This window comes from Bombina bombina, chromosome 4 (genome assembly GCF_027579735.1).
Source record: "Bombina bombina isolate aBomBom1 chromosome 4, aBomBom1.pri, whole genome shotgun sequence".
NCBI lineage: Eukaryota > Metazoa > Chordata > Amphibia > Anura > Bombinatoridae > Bombina > Bombina bombina.
Window position 1 is genome coordinate 1,078,403,815 of NC_069502.1, and position 18,618 is coordinate 1,078,422,432.

General features: G+C 38.8%; 1 protein-coding gene across 1 annotated transcript in view; it reads right to left on the bottom strand.

Annotated features, from left to right (window-relative positions):
• The window catches only part of TTC7A (tetratricopeptide repeat domain 7A), a 1,159,252-nt gene that overhangs the window by 240,637 nt on the left and 899,997 nt on the right, over window positions 1-18,618 (bottom strand). Inside the window, exon 17 of the mRNA XM_053712237.1 lies at window positions 11,136-11,233. Within this exon, the coding sequence (XP_053568212.1) occupies window positions 11,136-11,233 (98 nt within the window). The remainder of the gene's footprint in view (window positions 1-11,135; window positions 11,234-18,618) is intronic.

Genomic DNA, 18,618 nt, shown 5'->3' on the forward strand with positions numbered 1-18,618 from the left:
AAAACCACTCATCAGAGTTGGAGAACATTGTCACAGCAGAAGGAAGCAAGTTTTCTTCCAGGATAATCTTGCACCTGGCTTGATTCATGCGTCCTTCACAAAGATAAATGTGCAGAAGAAGCTCCCATTCCTGAGCTGATGTTGCTTCCATAGGCAGTTTAGAACTGCAACAGATGATAGGCGATTTTTATGCACTATGCTCTTCAGCACTCAGTAGTCATGCTCTGTGAGTTTGTGTGGTCTACCACTTTGTGGTTGGGCTGTTGCTGCTCCTAGACACTTCCAATTCACAATAATAGCATACAGTTAAATAGGGCAGTCATTTCTCAAATTGATAAGGTATTATCCTATGAAAATGCCAAGTATAAAAGCACCAAGCTCTTCAGTATGACCCATTGACTGGCAATGTTTATCTATGGAGATTTTTTGGTTATGTGCTGGATTTTATGCACGTTAGCAATCAGTAGTCAAATCAGTAAGAAAAAAGTCCTTTACACAAATCTTAATTGGCTAGACAAAGTTCTTAAACAATTAAGAAAGCTGGGCTGTTGGAACAACGTTCTATTTTTTTTCCATTATCAAAATGTATTTTATTTACAGATTTAACAAGCCCCATATTGACCTGTTTCCGTGCGAGTCTTCAGGCTCGCCGTAAACAGGAGTTAAGAAGCAGTGATCTTAAGACCACTGCTCCATAACTCGTCCGCCAACTCTGAGGCGGCGGACAGCAATCTGCCCGATCGCGAATGTACAGGTGGCGGCTTTGCACAAGCATTTCTAGTGAAATTCTTGTGCAATGATAAATGTCGGCATTTATCGATGTGCGGCGGATCATGTCCGCCCGCACATTAATAATTCGGCCCCTTAGATCCTACTCATAGTATATACACATATACATTTTGTCTGACGGATGCCCCATGATATAAAAAAGATTAAATTAGGTGGATATACCAATAATTATCCTCTGTGGAGAATACTTCACTAAGGAGGTTAGATATTGAGATAAATGGTTAAAAATAGAAAACAAATCCCACAAGCACTAAAAAATAAAATAAAAATAACAATGTTTCATAGTTCAAAAATTAAAAAAAGGGGTTAACCAAAATCCATAAAATAACTTTTATTCAGAACAACATAAAAACACTATTGAAAAATTAAAAGAAATGAAAAGTAATGGTGAGTCCAACACCTGTTACCCACACATCAATATATTTAATCCTACACTATTTTACGATAGTGAGAAAAGTACAAGATGGGTAATTATCCTCATTACAGTGTGTGACACGAGTAAAAAAGATCCCTAACTAATGACTATTTGTGGCTATTAAATCTCTGGAAGGGAGCAAAAGGGATTGGCGATCTGTTATTCTCTCATGTCACCCCACTGCAATTATTTAGAAATAGTTACGTATTCCCATTCTAGTCTCATCAAGATGCATGCAAATAACACATATATGATACACAGAAATCAATAAAGTGGCCTAGAAAGGTAAATAACTCACCAGAAACACCTGTTTCTGGTGATTACTTTACCTGTCTAGGCCACTTTATTATTTCTGTGCATAATATATTTTTTTGGTTGTCAAATAATGTGCGGGGGAAAGAAAATTTAACTAACTTTGAAAATTTTCAGAAAAAACATAATTTATGCTTACCTGATAAATTTATTTCTCTTGTAGTGTGTTCAGTCCACGGGTCATCCATTACTTATGGGATATATTCTCCTTCCCAACAGGAAGTTGCAAGAGGATCACCCAAGCAGAGCTGCTATATAGCTCCTCCCCTCACATGTCATATCCAGTCATTCGACCGAAACAAGACGAGAAAGGAGAAACTATAAGGTGCAGTGGTGACTGGAGTTATAATTTTTAAAATTTAGAACCTGCCTCAAAAAAAGACAGGGCGGGCCGTGGACTGAACACACTACAAGAGAAATAAATTTATCAGGTAAGCATAAATTATGTTTTCTCTTGTTAAGTGTGTTCAGTCCACGGGTCATCCATTACTTATGGGATACCAATACCAAAGCTAAGTACACGGATGATGGGAGGGACAAGGCAGGAACATTAAACAGAAGGAACCACTGCCTGTAGAACCTTTCTCCCAAAACCAGCCTCCGAAGAAGCGAAAGTGTCAAATTTGTAAAATTTGGAAAAAGTATGAAGTGAAGACCAAGTTGCAGCTTTGCAAATCTGTTCAACAGAGGCCTCATTCTTAAAGGCCCAGGTGGAATCCACAGCTCTAGTGGAATGAGCTGTAATTCTTTCAGGAGGTTGCTGTCCAGCAGTCTCATAGGTTAAACGTATTATGCTACGAAGCCAAAAAGAGAGAGAGGTAGCCGAAGCCTTTTGACCTCTCCTCTGTCCAGAGTAAATGACAAACAGAGAAGAAGTTTGTCTAAAATCTTTAGTTGCCTGTAAGTAGAACTTCAGAGCACGGACCACGTCTAGATTATGCAAAAGACGTTCCTTCTTTGAAGAAGGATTAGGACATAATGATGGAACAACAATCTCTTGATTGATATTCCTGTTAGAAAAAACCTTAGGCAAGAACCCAGGTTTAGTACGCAGAACTACCTTGTCTGAATGAAAGATCAGATAAGGAGAATCACAATGTAAGGCAGATAACTCAGAGACTCTTCGAGCCGAGGAAATAGCCATCAAAAACAAAACTTTCCAAGATAAAAGCTTAATATCAATGGAATGAAGGGGTTCAAACGGAACACCCTGAAGAACTTTAAGAACCAAGTTTAAGCTCCACGGAGGAGCAACAGCTTTAAACACAGGCTTAATTCTAGCCAAAGCCTGACAAAAGGCCTGGACGTCTGGATGCTCTGCCAGACGTTTGTGTAATAGAATAGACAGAGCTGAAATCTGTCCCTTTAGCGAACTAGCGGATAAACCCTTTTCTAAACCCTCTTGTAGAAAAGCTAATATCCTAGGAATCCTAACCTTACTCCATGAGTAACTCTTGGATTCGCACCAATATAAATATTTACGCCATATCTTATGGTAAATTTTTCTTGTCACAGGTTTCCGAGCCTGTATTAACGTATCAATAACCGAATCCGAAAACCCACGCTTTGATAGAATCAAGCGTTCAATTTCCAGGCAGTCAGCCTCAGAGAAATTAGGTTTGGATGGTTGAAAGGACCCTGAATTAGAAGGTCCTGCCTCAGAGGAAGAGACCATGGTGGACAGGACAACATGTCCACTAGGTCTGCATACCAGGTCCTGCGTGGCCACGCAGGCGCTATTAGAATTACTGATGCCCTCTCCTGTTTGATCCTGGCAATCAGCCGAGGTAGCAACGGAAAAGGTGGAAACACATAAGCTATGCTGAAAACCCAAGGGGCTGCTAATGCATCTACCAGCACCGCTCCCGGGTCCCTGGACCTGGATCCGTAACAAGGAAGCTTCGCGTTCTGGCGAGATGCCATGAGATCCAGATCCAGTTTGCCCCAACGACGAATCAGTTGAGCAAATACCTCCGGGTGAAGTTCCCACTCTCCCGGATGAAAAGTCTGGCGACTTAGGAAATCCGCCTCCCAGTTCTCTACGCCTGGGATGTGAATCACTGACAGGTGGCAAGAGTGAGACTCTGCCCAGCGAATTATCTTCGAGACTTCCAACATCGCTAGGGAACTCCTGGTTCCCCCCTGATGATTGATGTAAGCCACAGTCGTGATATTGTCCGACTGAAATCTTATGAACCTCAGCTTTGCTAACTGAGGCCAAGCTAGAAGAGCATTGAATATTGCTCTTAATTCTAGAATGTTTATTGGGAGGAGTTTCTCCTCCTGAGTCCACGATCCCTGAGCCTTCAGGGAATTCCAGACTGCTCCCCAGCCTAGAAGGCTGGCATCCGTTGTTACAATCGTCCAATCTGGCCTGCAAAAGGTCATTCCTTTGGACAGATGAACCGGTGACAACCACCATAGAAGCGAATTTCTGGTCTCCTGGTCCAGATTTAGCAAAGGGGACAGATCTGAGTAATCCCCGTTCCATTGGCTGAGCATGCATAATTGCAGCGGTCTGAGATGCACTGAGCTTGGAATGGAATGAAGGGCACGGCAAGCATTTAGGATTTTTGATAACCTGGACTCCGTCAGGTAAATCTTCATCTCTACAGAATCTATAAGAGTCCCTAGGAAGGGAACCCTTGTGAGTGGTAACAGAGAACTCTTTTCCATGTTCACTTTCCACCCATGCGACCTCAGAAATGCTAGAACTATCTCTGTATGAGACTTTGCATTCTGAAAACTTGACGCTTGTATCAGAATGTCGTCTAGGTACGGAGCCACCGCTATGCCTCGTGGTCTTAGTACCGCCAGAAGTGAGCCCAGAACCTTCGTAAAAATTCTCGGGCCATGGTTAACCCGAAAGGAAGAGCCACAAATTGGTAATGCCTGTCTAGAAATGCAAACCTCAGGTACCGATAATGATCTTTGTGAATCGGTATATGAAGGTAAGCATCCTTTAAGTCCACCGTGGTCATATATTGACCCTCTTGGATCATGGGTAGGATGGTTCGAATGGTTTCCATCTTGAACAATGGTACCCTTAGGAATTTGTTTAGGATCTTTAAGTCCAAGATTGGTCTGTAGGTTCCCTCTTTTTTGGGAACCACAAATAGATTTGAGTAAAATCCTTGTCCCTGTTCCGATCGCGGAACTGAGTGGATCACCCCCATGAGTAAGAGGTCTTGTACACATTGTAGAAATGCCTCTCTCTTTGCTAGGTTCGTCGATAACCTCGAAAGATGGAACCTCCCTTGTGGAGGAGAGGATTTGAAATCCAGAAGGTATCCCTGAGATATAATCTTTAACGTCCAGGGATTCTGCACATCTCTTGCCCAAGCCTGGGCAAAGAGAGAAAGTCTGCCCCCCACTAAATCCGTCTCTGGATAGGGGGCCCTGACTTCATGCTGTCTTAGGGGCGGGAGTAGGCTTTCTGGCCTGCTTGCCCTTGTTCCATGACTGGTTTCCTTTCCAACCTTGTCTGTAACGAGCAGTAGTTCCTTCCTGTTTTGGAGCGGAGGAAGTCGATGCTGCTCCTGCCTTGAAGTTACGAAAGGCACGAAAATTAGACTGTTTGGCCTTTGGTTTGGCCCTGTCCTGAGGAAGGGCGTGGCCCTTACCTCCCGTAATGTCAGCAATAATTTCCTTCAAGCCGGGCCCGAATAAGGTCTGCCCTTTGAAAGGAATGTTAAGTAGTTTAAACTTGGAAGTTACATCCGCTGACCAGGATTTAAGCCAGAGTGCTCTGCGCGCCTGTATGGCGAATCCGGAATTTTTAGCCGTAAGTTTGGTTAGATGTACTACGGCATCTGAAACAAACGCATTAGCTTGCTTAAGGGTTCTAACTTTGCTCAAGGCCTCATCCAACGGCTCTGTGCGAATCGCCTCTTCCAGAGACTCAAACCAGAATGCCGCTGCAGCCGTGACAGGCGCAATGCATGCAAGAGGCTGCAATATAAAACCCTGTTGAACAAACATTTTCTTAAGATAACCTTCTAATTTTTTTATCCATTGGATCTGAGAAAGCACAGCTATCCTCCACCGGGATAGTGGTACGCTTGGCTAACGTAGAAACTGCTCCCTCCACCTTAGGGACCGTCTGCCATAAGTCTCGTGTGGTGGCGTCTATAGGGAACATTTTTCTAAATATCGGGGGAGGGGAAAAAGGCACACCGGGTCTATCCCACTCCTTACTGATAATTTCTGTAAGTCTTTTTGGTATAGGAAAAATGTCAGTACACACCGGTAACCCGCATAGTATCTATCCAACTTACACAATTTCTCTGGAATTGCCACCGTGTCGCAATCATTCAGAGCCGCTAATACCTCCCCTAGTAACACACGGAGGTTCTCAAGCTTAAATTTAAAATTTGAAATTTCTGAATCCGGTCTCCCCGAATCAGAACCGTCACCGACAGAATGAAGCTCACCGTCCTCATGTTCTGCAAGTTGTGACGCAGTATCAGACATGGCTCTCTTGTCATCAGCGCGCTCTGTCCTTAACCCAGAGCTATCGCGTTTGCCCCTTAATCCGGGCATATTATATAATACTTCTTTCATAACATTAGCCATATCATGTAAAGTGATTTGTAAGGGCCTAGATGTACTAGGTGTCTCAATCCTATGCATCTCCCGAGCGGGAGACGCAGGTACTGACACGTGAGGAGAGTTAGGCGGCATAACTTCCCCCTCGTTGTCTGGTGATAGCTTCTTTATCGGTACAGATTGACTTTTATTCAAAGCAATATCAATACAATTGGTACACATCGTTCTATTGGGCTCCACATTGGCTTTTGAACATGATGAACAAACAGTTTCCTCTGAATCAGACATGTTAAAGCAGACTTAGCAATGAAACTAACAAGCTTGGAAATCACTTTCAATAAGTTTACAAGCAATATAAAAAACGCTGCAGCGCTTCAAAAATACAGATATAATTAAATAATTCTTAACAAGAAGTGTACTATTAGCAGAGGATTGCACCCATTAGCAAAAGGATGATTAACCCTTCGATACCCAAAACGGATAAAACAGATATCAATTAAGATTTAACGCTTTTAATCACAGTCAGCACACTGTCACAGATCTGCTGTGACTGATTACCTCCCTCACAAATGAAATTTGCAGACCCCTGAGCTCTCTAGAGACGTCCTGGATCAAGGAGGAAGAAGCAGAAAGACTGTGCAATAATTTTAACTGCGCAATAAGGCGCTAAAACAAGGGCCCTCCCACTCCAATCACAACAGTGGGAGCCCTGATATAACGGTTTCCATGCAGAAAAATATGTTAGCCATGTGGAAGAAATCATGCCCAAAGCGATTTATCACCAAAGTACCTCACAAAAAAACGAATAACATGCCAGTAAACGTTTTTATTAAAAACCAACATTTTTCAATGTCATGCAAAGCTATCACTAAGCCTGCTACCAGTCGCTACCACTGCAGAGAAGGCTTAAGTATTATTTCAGTGTTAACAGTATTTTCTCAGTCAAATTCTAGTCCCTAGAATATAACTCGACTGCGCATACATTTATCAGCCTGATACCAGTTGCTACTACTGCATTTAAGGCTGTACTTACATCATACGGTAACAGCAGTATTTTCTTAGTCAATTCCATTCCCAGAAAATAAAGTACCGCACATACCTCATTTGCGGAGGACCCCGCATGCTATTCCCAGTCTGAAGTTATCCCACTCCTCAGAATGTCGAGAACAGCCAGTGGATCTTAGTTACGCCTGCTAAGATCATAGATAAAAACGCAGGCAGTTTCTTCTTCCAAATACTGCCTGAGATAGAAAAACAGCACACTCCGGTGCCATTTAAAATAACAAACTTTTGATTGAAGAATAGTTAATAGTTAATAGTTAAGTAAAAACTCCAGCTCCTCTCGCGACCTCCTTCTTTGTTGAGGGTTGCAAGAGAATGACTGGATATGACATGTGAGGGGAGGAGCTATATAGCAGCTCTGCTTGGGTGATCCTCTTGCAACTTCCTGTTGGGAAGGAGAATATATCCCATAAGTAATGGATGACCCGTGGACTGAACACACTTAACAAGAGAAAAAGCAACTGTTGATTTGAAATTAAGTGCTTTTGCATTGTCAATTTATTATGTATTTCTTGATTATGAAATTATACTGTATTTAATGGTCCTTTAAACTTAAAAAATTGTATGATGTCAACCCAGCCTTTAACATATGCTATACAATTGTGCAGTAGCTAAGTATCTTTAAAGAGACAGTAAAGTAAAGCTTTCGTTATTTATTAAAGGGATACTAAACCCTGAAAAGCAGGAATGCAAAGCTTAGGAGCTGGGCCATTTTTGGTTCAGCGCCTGGTTATTGCTTGCTGATTGGTGGCTAAATATAGCTTACATTCCTGTTTTTCAAATAAAGATAGCAAGATAACGCAGAAAATTTGATAATGGGAGTAAATTAGAAAGTTGCATAAAATTGCATGTATGTATGGGGTACTTGTAAAGCGCGGCTAATCACCCGTAAGGGTCTCAAGGCTCTGCTTATTTTATCGACCTCTGAAGGTTGAAAAGGCTGAGTGGTCCTCGCCAGGGATCGAACCTGCAACCTTTGGGTTGCTACAGAGCTCAGCCACAGTACCTTAGCATGCTGAGCTATCTGTCTGGCATGCTCTATCTGAATCATGAAAGAAAAAATTTGGGTTTAGTATTCCTTTAAGGTTTCGTGATTCAGATAGAGCATATCATTTTAAACAACTTTTTGATATCCTTTGTTGAAAAGAATAACTGCGTAGGCTCAGGAGCAATGCATTTTATTAAATATTAAAATTCAATACAAATTATTTTTCTTGTTTCTATGTATTTGAGTGGAAAGGGGTCTAAAGTATATATACATATGTATATATGTGTAAACATGTGAATATATATATATATATATGTGTGTGTGTGTATAATTATATATATATTTATGTGTATACATGTGTATATATATATATATATATATATATACATACATGTTTATATACGCATATAAACATAAATACACATGTATACACATATGTATATATATATACATTATATCCCTTTCTTTTCATTTACGTAAGGTCTTGAGTTTTACTAACCTGGCGAGCACAAATTTAGTTTGCCCTTGTGTGGTCAAGTGTACTTTCAACTTGTAATACACGTTCAAGTTAACGTTAGCACGCGACTTGTAATCTAGCCCTATCTGTTTTATTATTTTTCAGTCAGTTAAATTAAACAAATAAACAGTAACTGTGTATTACATATATATATACAGTATACATATATAATCTATAAACAGCTAGTGAGGATATGGGTGGCTAGGGACAGGGCACCACTTGTATAATTAATTGTGGTGATCCTGGTGCAGGAAGTTTAAATAATTAAATTAATCAAAGAGAGCACTAACAGTAAACCTAATCCTGCAACCCCTTATTAAGCCAATCAAATACAAAATTTCAGACAAAATTACAGACCCATCCCTTTAAGAACAAATCAGAGTATACATCACATTCATATTGAGATAAATAAAAGGGTATCACTGGATATTTATTGACATAAATTTAAGTTTTTATTTATCAGACCTTCATGGAAGGCTGATTGAAGGGTTTGATCCAATTTATCTTTATATATATAGGTGGGATTAGTTTTAAGTTTTTAATATTGAATGTTATTTGACAATTGTCTCATACATTCAATTTTATAATCCTTAACATCCATGATCACCACATTGCCGCCTTTGTCAGATGGCTTAATGACTATTTCCTGGTCATTAAGTCATCCAGTGCTGATCTTTGTGTGCTTTTTAAATTATCCCTATCATATTTTGTAATGGTATTTAGTTTTTAAGATCTTTTTCTACCATTTTAACAAACGTCATCACACTGGGTACCACTGACAAGGCCAGGATAATATTATGATCTTGGTTTTAGGTTGCTGTGTCCAATCAATGTTAATTCATCTTGACTAGACATATACCAAGTCAGAGCTGGTGAGTCCCTGCGGAAGATCTGGTGGTCTGGTGAGCTTGGTCTCTAGAAGGACCACTGGTCTGTTTATATGCTGCAGTGATTTATACTGTGAATTCCTTGTCACTAAGATAGGAGGCTTACTTAGCCCTGTTTTGTTACACTTATATGAACTGCAACATGTTGTGGATACATTGTTCACTATTCCAGGTGGAACTTTAACAGATTGCTGATTACGTTGTGCCACATTACATGGCTATGATACATTTTAAGTTGCAACATTTATACCGGTAACATTTATTCAGGGATCCCTGTTATAGGCTCAGTCGAATGTATTTGTTTTTTGTTTTTTATTACCCTACTAAATATTCATTTGATTTATCTCAATATGAGTGTGATGTATACACTGATTTGTTCTTAAAGAAACGGTGTCTGTACTTTTGTATTTGATTGGCTTAATAGGGGGTTGCGTGATTAGATTTACTGTTAGTGCTCTCTTTGATCAATATATATATATATATATATATATATATATATATATATATTTATATATACACATACATATACACATATATACATAATTATATACACACAAACACACACATAATCACACATATAGATGGACATAGCTATATATAGAGATGTATCAAGAGTAAATAGATAATAGGGATCCCTGGTCATCTTAAGTTCTATAATACCATAGCATCATCAAGTGGGTAATTCTTATAAATGTACACCAATAGTTTCTGAAAACTACAAGCAAAACAATATTCTGAAAAAAAAATAGAAGCCATAAGAAGAGACTAAATTCAGTGTCATTAAAGATTTATATGAGCAAGTACAATGTTGAAGGCAATGAATGTATAGGGCAGTATAAAACTTCCGGTAAAAATTAGGCTAATTAATTCATTAGTAAGAACTTTTTAACACTTTACAATTTTAAAACTCACTGATAGTTGAAGCCTTGAGTCTCTCACAGGGTTTAGTTCTCCCTAGTACCACAATGGATAGTAGCTGCTTCCCTTGGTGATGTCAGAGTGCAGATAGTTAATGGGAAATGCTGAGAAGGCAGTCAATCAATTAAGAGCTCAGCCATTTACATATTTATGGGAGCTCTGGAATTTTTTAGCCTTTGCAGAGACCGTGCTAACTTGTGTAGCGGCACAGCAAGCACACACATAGGAAGAAGCATGCTCTGTGATTTATTGCTGTATAAACGCTGCCTATGAAGATGGTATGCAGCGTTTAGCAGCAGCAGCTAAATCAGGCATTATACAGCTTAGACACTCTGTTTATTGTAGCAGTGTGGGGAAGGATAAAAGTTGCTACTGAAGACTGTCACATTCACTGACTACACGTGCAAGTCAAAGCCGCCAATGAGATCTATAGCTAAGTTTGTGCTGAAGGCAGCTCGCCCTCCTCCAGGGCCCGGGTCACAGTTGCAACGTCTGCATCCCCAGTAGTTACGCCCCTGAATACTGTGGATTGATACTAGTGTCAACTAGATGAGCTTCAAAGATATTTCACAGTTTAGTAGGTTTTGGGTGTGGTGTTACTATTATGTGCAATACACAAAGAGCATGCTGCTATGCCAATACAACTGTATACCAATATGCCCTAAAAAACTGCATATTAAACTTTTTTTATATTCTTACCATTTTCAGGGTCATAAGCATCTGGAAGTACAAGGTGCATTCCACTGTGTTTCCTTGAGAGGGGAACATCAGCTAAACTATTCTCTTTTTCACTTTCACTATAATAAAAAAGAAGATAAATTAATGTACATACTGAATAATGAAACACATTTGTATTTCTAAATTTATATTCCTATATATCTGTACAAATATTTACCTGTATATATATATATATATATATATATATATATATATATATATATATATATAAATATATACAGCAAAGATGAAAAGAAGCAGCTTCTTTTATGTGTTATGGAGTATGGATTTTATTCATCCCGATATTAGCCAATCAGATTGAACTTCAATCTGATTGGATGATTCAATCAGCCAATCAGATTTATCCTACCTTAATTCCGATTGGCTGATAGAATCCTATCAGCCAATCGGAATTCGAGGGACGCCATGGATGACGTCACTTAAAGGAACCGTCATTCGTCGGGAAGTCGTCGGTGGAAGAAGATGGCTCCGCGTAGGATTGTCTGAAGATGGCTCCTCTCCGTTCCGCTCCAGATGGATGAAGATTGAAGACGACGCCTGGATGAAGACTTCAATCGGATGGAAGACCTCTTCAGCGCCCCTTGGATGATGACTTCAATAGGATGGAAGACTTCTTCAGCGCCCCTTGGATGATGACTTCGGCCGCTGCGGATGTCCTCTTCTGTTCCATCGGTGGTCGGCTGGCTGAAGACGGCTAAAGGTAGGATGAGCTTCAGGGGGGTAGTGTTAGGTTTATTTAAGGGGGGTTTGGGTTAGAGTAGGGGTGTGTGGGTGGTGGGTTTTAATGTTGGGGGGGGGCTGTATTTTTTTTTTACAGGCAAAAGAGCTGAATACTTTGGGGCATGCCCCGCAAAAGGCCCTTTTAAGGGCTGGTAAGGTAATAGAGCTGTTAATTTTCGTAATTTAGATTAGGGTAGGGCATTTTTTTATTTTGGGGGGCTTTGTTATTTTATTAGGGGGCTTAGATTAGGTGTAAGTAGCTTAAAATTGTAATATTTTTTAAATGTTTGTAACTTTTTATTCTTTATTTTTTGTAACTTAGTTTTTTTTATTTTTTGTACTTTAGTTAGTTTATTTAATTGTATTTAATTGTAGTTATTTGTAGGTAATTTATTTAATTAATTTAATGATAGTGTAGTGTTAGGTTTAATTGTAACTTAGGTTAGGATTTATTTTACAGGTAATTTTGTATTTTTTTTAGCTAGGTAGTTATTAAATAGTTAATAACTATTTAATAGCTATTGTACCTAGTTAAAATAAATTCAAATTTGCCTGTCAAATAAAAATAAATCCTAAAATAGCTACAATATAATTATTAGTTATATTGTAGCTATATTAGGGTTTACTTTAAAGGTAAGTATTTAGTTTTAAATAGGATTAATTTAGTTAATAAGAGTTATAATATTTAGATGTATTTAATAAATATTTAAGTTAGGTGGGTGTTAGGGTTAGACTTAGGTTTAGGGGTTAATAATCTTATTATAGTGGCGACGGTGTAGGGGGGGCAGGATAGGGGTTAATAAATTTATTATAGGTGGCGACGGTGTAGGGGGGGCAGGATAGGGTTTAATAAATTTATTATAGGTGGCGACGGTGTGGGGGGGCAGATTAGGGGTTAATAAGTTTAATATAGGTGGCGGCGGGGTCCGAGAGGGGCAGTTTAGGGGTTAAACAATTTATTTAGTTGTGGCGGGGTCCGGGATCAGCAGGATAGGGGTTAATAAATTTATTATAGGTGATGGCGGTATAGGGGGGGCAGGATAGGGGTTACTAGGTATAATGTAGGTGGCGGTGGGCTCCGGGAGCGGTGGTTTAGGGGTTAATACATTTATTATAGTTGCGGCGGGGTCTAGGAGTGGCGGTTTAGGGGTTAACATATTTATTATAGTGGCGGCGGGGTCCGGGAGCGGCGGTTTAGGGGTTAATAAGTTTATTAGAGTGGCGGTGGGCTCCGGGAGCGGCAGTTTAGGGGGTAATAACTTTATTTTTAGTTGCGGCAGTGTAGGGGGGGACAGATTAGGGGTGTTTAGACTCGGGGTACATGTTAGGGTGTTAGGTGCAGACTTCTCCCATAGGAATCAATGGGATATCGGGCAGCAGCGAACATGAACTTTTGCTATGGTCAGACTTTTGCTATGGGATCCACCGCCTCCAGGGTGGCGGATTGAAAACCAGGTACGCTGGGCCGAAAAAGTGCAGAGCGTACCTGCTAGTCATTTGATAACTAGCAAAAGTAGTCAGATTGTGCCGAACTTGTGTGCGGAACATCTGGAGTGACGTAAGAATCGATCTGTGTCGGACTGAGTCCGGCGGATCGAAGCTTACGTCACACAATTCTACTTTTGCCGGGCTGCCGGGCAGCAGGGCTTGATAACTAAGGCGAATCAGCCTCGCCACAAATACGATGAGGAATTCCAGCGTATTTGAGGTTGACGGCTTGATAACTAGGGGCCATACTGTTCTATCCTTGAACATTACTCTTGTTTTTTGCACTTTTTCCGTAAAACATAATGCTTTTTTTTCTTAAACATGTATAACAAGTGTAATTGAGACACTAGAGGGTACAATAAATAAATAAAATAAATAAAACAACTTTCTAATGTACATCTATTACCAAATTTACTTCATTGTCTAGGTATCCTATGTTTAAAAGCAGATCAGTAGGCGCACGAACATGCACATTTCTGGAACACTATGGGCCAGATTGCAAGTGGCGTGCTAACAATAGCGTGGGTTGCGATAAGCAATATTGCTGGACCATGCTTACATTAGCGCACAACTTGATATTACAAGTCCATGGTAAATCACATTTACCAAAAAGGGTTAGTGTGACTGGCATTGTGGAGTTATAAAATGATAGCTTAAAGAACAAAAAAAGCGGCGCTACGGGATGTAGATAAAAAGTCCAGAAACACTTTATTGATTAATTTTCACAGCATGGTATGATAAAACAAAACACTTGCAAGTGTGAAATAAGAGCTTGACGCGTTTCGGCTTACGCCGTCATCAGAAGCCTTAACTCCATTATCCACCATCTTTCCTTTTAAAGGCTAAACCCTTTACTGATTGGATAACAGATGAATTACATCACTAGATAATTGTACACAGAACTTAAACTTTTACAGACTAATTCCCTAATTTAACCTCTCCAGTACTTGTGTATTTATTCTTGTTAAACATATATATACCTTTCTAAGAATTCATGTATACCAAGTATTAGCTTATACTTTGTTTCTGTTTGAAACCGTTAGCTTTTAGTAAACTACTTAGAATTTTTAACCAATAAACAGTAATATGTACTACTTGTTGAGGGATAAAAATTATTATATGGGTAAACTCCTTACTTCCATACATTTATAAGATCTGCCTCAGTATTAAAACCTGATGGCAAACGAGTTTGCAAGGAAAATATCCCAAATGCCTCTCGTTTGGATAACAACATATCAAGATTCCCCCCTCTTTCTTTTACACTCACTTTTTCTATAACTTGCCACCTAAAGGTTTGCACATTTTCATTGTGTTGTGTTATAAAATGAGCCGCCAGTGCAGAGCAGGGAGTTGTGGTGGAGATGTCATTTAAATGCTCTCTAATGCGCACCCTCACCTCCCTGGTGGTCATACCCACGTACTGCATCTTACATTCTGTGCATTGTGCCATATAAACAACATATTTAGACCTACAGTTTGTACAGCTTGTGGCCTCATAAACACGCTGTGTTACACATGATTGTAACTGTTTAGAAACTACTGCATGCCCACATGCTTTGAAATTAATTTTGTTACATTTAAAATGTCCCTGCATGAAAGCCAACTGCTTTATCCTGTTCCTTTCTGGCTGACTGCACTGGGAGAGAGATAATTACCCAGAGTGCGATTACGCTTGGATACAAAACAACAACCTCTTTTAACAGTATCATATAAGACATTGTCTCTTTTAAGAATCGGAAAATGTTTTTCCACTACTACTGTTACAAAAGTAGGTTTATCCTTATTGTGCACCCTATTAGGCTTCATATTATATGATAATAATTCCCTTCTATCAAGACCTTCTGATTGTGCTATGGCTTTGTCTATTACCTCACTCTTATAGCCTCTGTCCAAAAAGCGCTGCTTAAGTTTAAGACATTCTGCTCTATAAGTGCTGTCTTCTAAACAGTTCCTTTTCAGTCTAATGCATTCCCATTTTATTATCCCAAAGCCTGTATATTTAGGATGTAGGCTTTTGGCATGGAGGATAGCATTAGACTGCAAAGGCCTACGATATAGTTCACTCTTGATTCTTTTACTTTCAACATCACCTTACAAAACCACATCCAAATATGATATCTCTTCCAATTCTACTGTATAAGTGAATATTAAACCAACATCATTGGTGTTCAAATATTGGATAAACTCTTCTACCTCAGTAATGGAGCCTTTCCAGATGAAAATTAGATCATCTATATAGCGATGATAGAAATGGATGTGGTCCTTATAAGGGTTACTATCCCCATAAACGTGGAACAGCTCCCACTAACCCATAAAAAGGTTGGCATAGGAGGGGGCAAATTTAGCCCCCATAGCTGTTCCACGTTTCTGGAGATAGTAACCCCCATCAAACAGAAAGTAATTGTGATTTAATAAAAAATTAGTCACCCTAATGACGCAATCCTTGAAAGGCTCGTCATAATTGGTAAACTTGTCAAGAAAGAATCTAACTGCCGCCAGTCCTTTACTATGTGGGATGCAAGAATACAACCCTACCACATCCACAGTTATCCAAAGGTATCCAATTATGCCATACTTCATTTTCCACTAATCTTAGGAGATGTTTTGTGTCTCTCAGATAGCCGGGGATAAGTTTAAATAGAGGCTGTAAAAATGAATCAATCCAAGAAGAAAGGTTCTCAAAAGGAGAGCCTATACCGGAGACTATAGGTCTTCCTTGCACATTTTCCAGGGACTTGTGTACTTTTGGCAGATGATGAAAGATTGGTACTACTGGCTCAGACACAAAAAGATATTATAGTGTGGAGTCATCTATGATACCTTCTTCTCTAGCATCATCCAATATGCCGTACACAAGTCCCTGGAAAATCCTAGTCGGATTATTGGAGAGTTTACAATACACTTCTTCATCTTCAAGTTGTCTCTCAGCTTCTCTGATATAATCCTTTTTCCACATAATAACTGTATTGCCCCCCTTGTCTGCTTTTCTATACACAATATTATCTCTCTCACATAGTGATTTTAGAGCCTGTCTTTGTTCATCAGTAAGATTATTAGTACCTTTTTCCATCTGTATCTGGGAATGCAACACTTTCAGATCAGCCTCTACACGCTTATGGAAGGTCTCTAGTACTTCCCCCCTGGTTTTAGTGGGATAAAAAATGGATTGGGGCTTAAAGCCCACACTGCCCTTTATTAAACCAATATTACCTTTATATGTCTCCATTTCTAACTCTTAAAGAGACATATAATCCTTTGCTTCATCAAAGTCTACATCACAGTGTGCACCAATAGTTAGGGGAGACATGTCATCTATTCCTTCAAAAGATTTTTCATTGGTACTTGCAAAATACTTTTTTAATGTAAGCTTTCTCACAAAACAGTTTAAATCGATAATGGTATCAAAAAGGTTAAAGTCACAGCTGGGAACAAAATTTAGACCTAGACTTAAAACATCCATTTCCGATTTGTTAAATGATTCTGTGGTCAAATTAATGACTGCTAAATTTTGTATTTGTTCCCCGCCTTGGCGGCTCTCAGCCCATATGATAGTCATATTAAAGAATAATTCTTACAGCATCTCTTTTTCTATCCTCTTTTGCGAGAATCATACATATACATCTGTTGCTAAATACTCATTTAGTAACAGCCCTAGACTGAGGTATACGACAGGCATCACTCTAGCGCACTGGGTTTCAAACCTGCCCTCAGGCCAACCTTACAGGCCAGATATTGAGGATATCTAAACTGGAGCACAGGTGAAATAATCAGCTGATTAGTAAACAAGGTTATTTTACCTGCTCTCTTCTAAGATAATCATAAAAATCTGGCCTACGGAGCTTGATAAATTGACCCCCTGAAGTAAAGTGTAAGGGTTAAAAAAATAAAATAATTAAAAAACACATCAAAAACATTATAAAATAAACTATTACACATATATATATATATATATATATATATATATATACTTTTTAATAAAAAAAAATATTTTAATATTAATAAAAATGTTTTAAAAGGGTTAAAAGGGATATGGTATATGGCAAGGTGTTTAACTGTAAAGGGCTCCAATGTATATATGTCTAAATATGTGTATCTATGTATGTATACATATCTCTATATGTATACATGTGTATTTATGTGTTTATTTGTGTATATTTGTATGTGCTCGCCTACATACATATATAAACATGTATACATACATTTTGAGCCCTTCCCAGTCAAATACATTAAAACATGCTATATAATTTTTATTAGTTTTGAACATGTTTTAATGTATTTTGAATAGAAATACTTAAAATCCCTATGTTCTTCAGAAAAAAAACATTCTTTTTATTTTTAAATAGATATTTTTTTTATATATCTGTATATACAATATTGGCCAGATTACAAGTGGAGTGCAAATTAATGTTCTGCTCGAGTGTTAATTGCGCTAGTAAGTAAGCTTTTGATGCTCGTCGAGTATTCGCTCAAGCGCTAATCCGATGAGCACAGAAAGCATGCGCGTTCACGTATTCCCACATAGAAGTCAATGGAGAAAAAAAGAAATACCCACTCTAATGCAAACCCAATCCCATATTCTCATGTGCGCTAACCCGAAATGAAAATACCACAGTTGTGCTCATAAGTTTACATACCCTGGCAGATTTTATAATTACTTGCCATTTTTCAGCGAATATGAATGATAACACAAAAACTTTTCTTTCACTCATGGTTAGTGTTTGGCTGAAGCCATTAATTATCAATCAATTGTGTTTACTCTTTTTAAATCATAATGACAATAGAAATTACCCAAATGACCCTGATCAAAAGTTTACATACCCTGGTGATTTTGGCCTGATAAAATGCACACAAGTTGACACAAAGGGGTTTGAATGGCTATTAAACTCCTCACCTGTTATCTGTTTGCTTGTTATTAGTGTGTGTGTATAAAAGGTCAATGAGTTTCTGGACTCCTGACACACCCTTGCATCCAGTGCTGCACTGATGTTTCTGGATTCTGAGTCATGGGGAAAGCAAAAGAATTGTCAAAGGATCTGTGGGGAAAGGTAGTTGAATTGTATAAATCAGGAAAGGGATATAAAAAGATATCCAAGGAATTGAGAATGGCAATCAAACTCTAATCAAGAAGTGGAAAATGAGGGGTTATGTTAAAAAAAAACACTGTCAGGTAGACCAACTAAAATTTCAGCCACAACTGCCAGGAAAATTGTTTGGGATGCAAAGAAAAACCAACAAA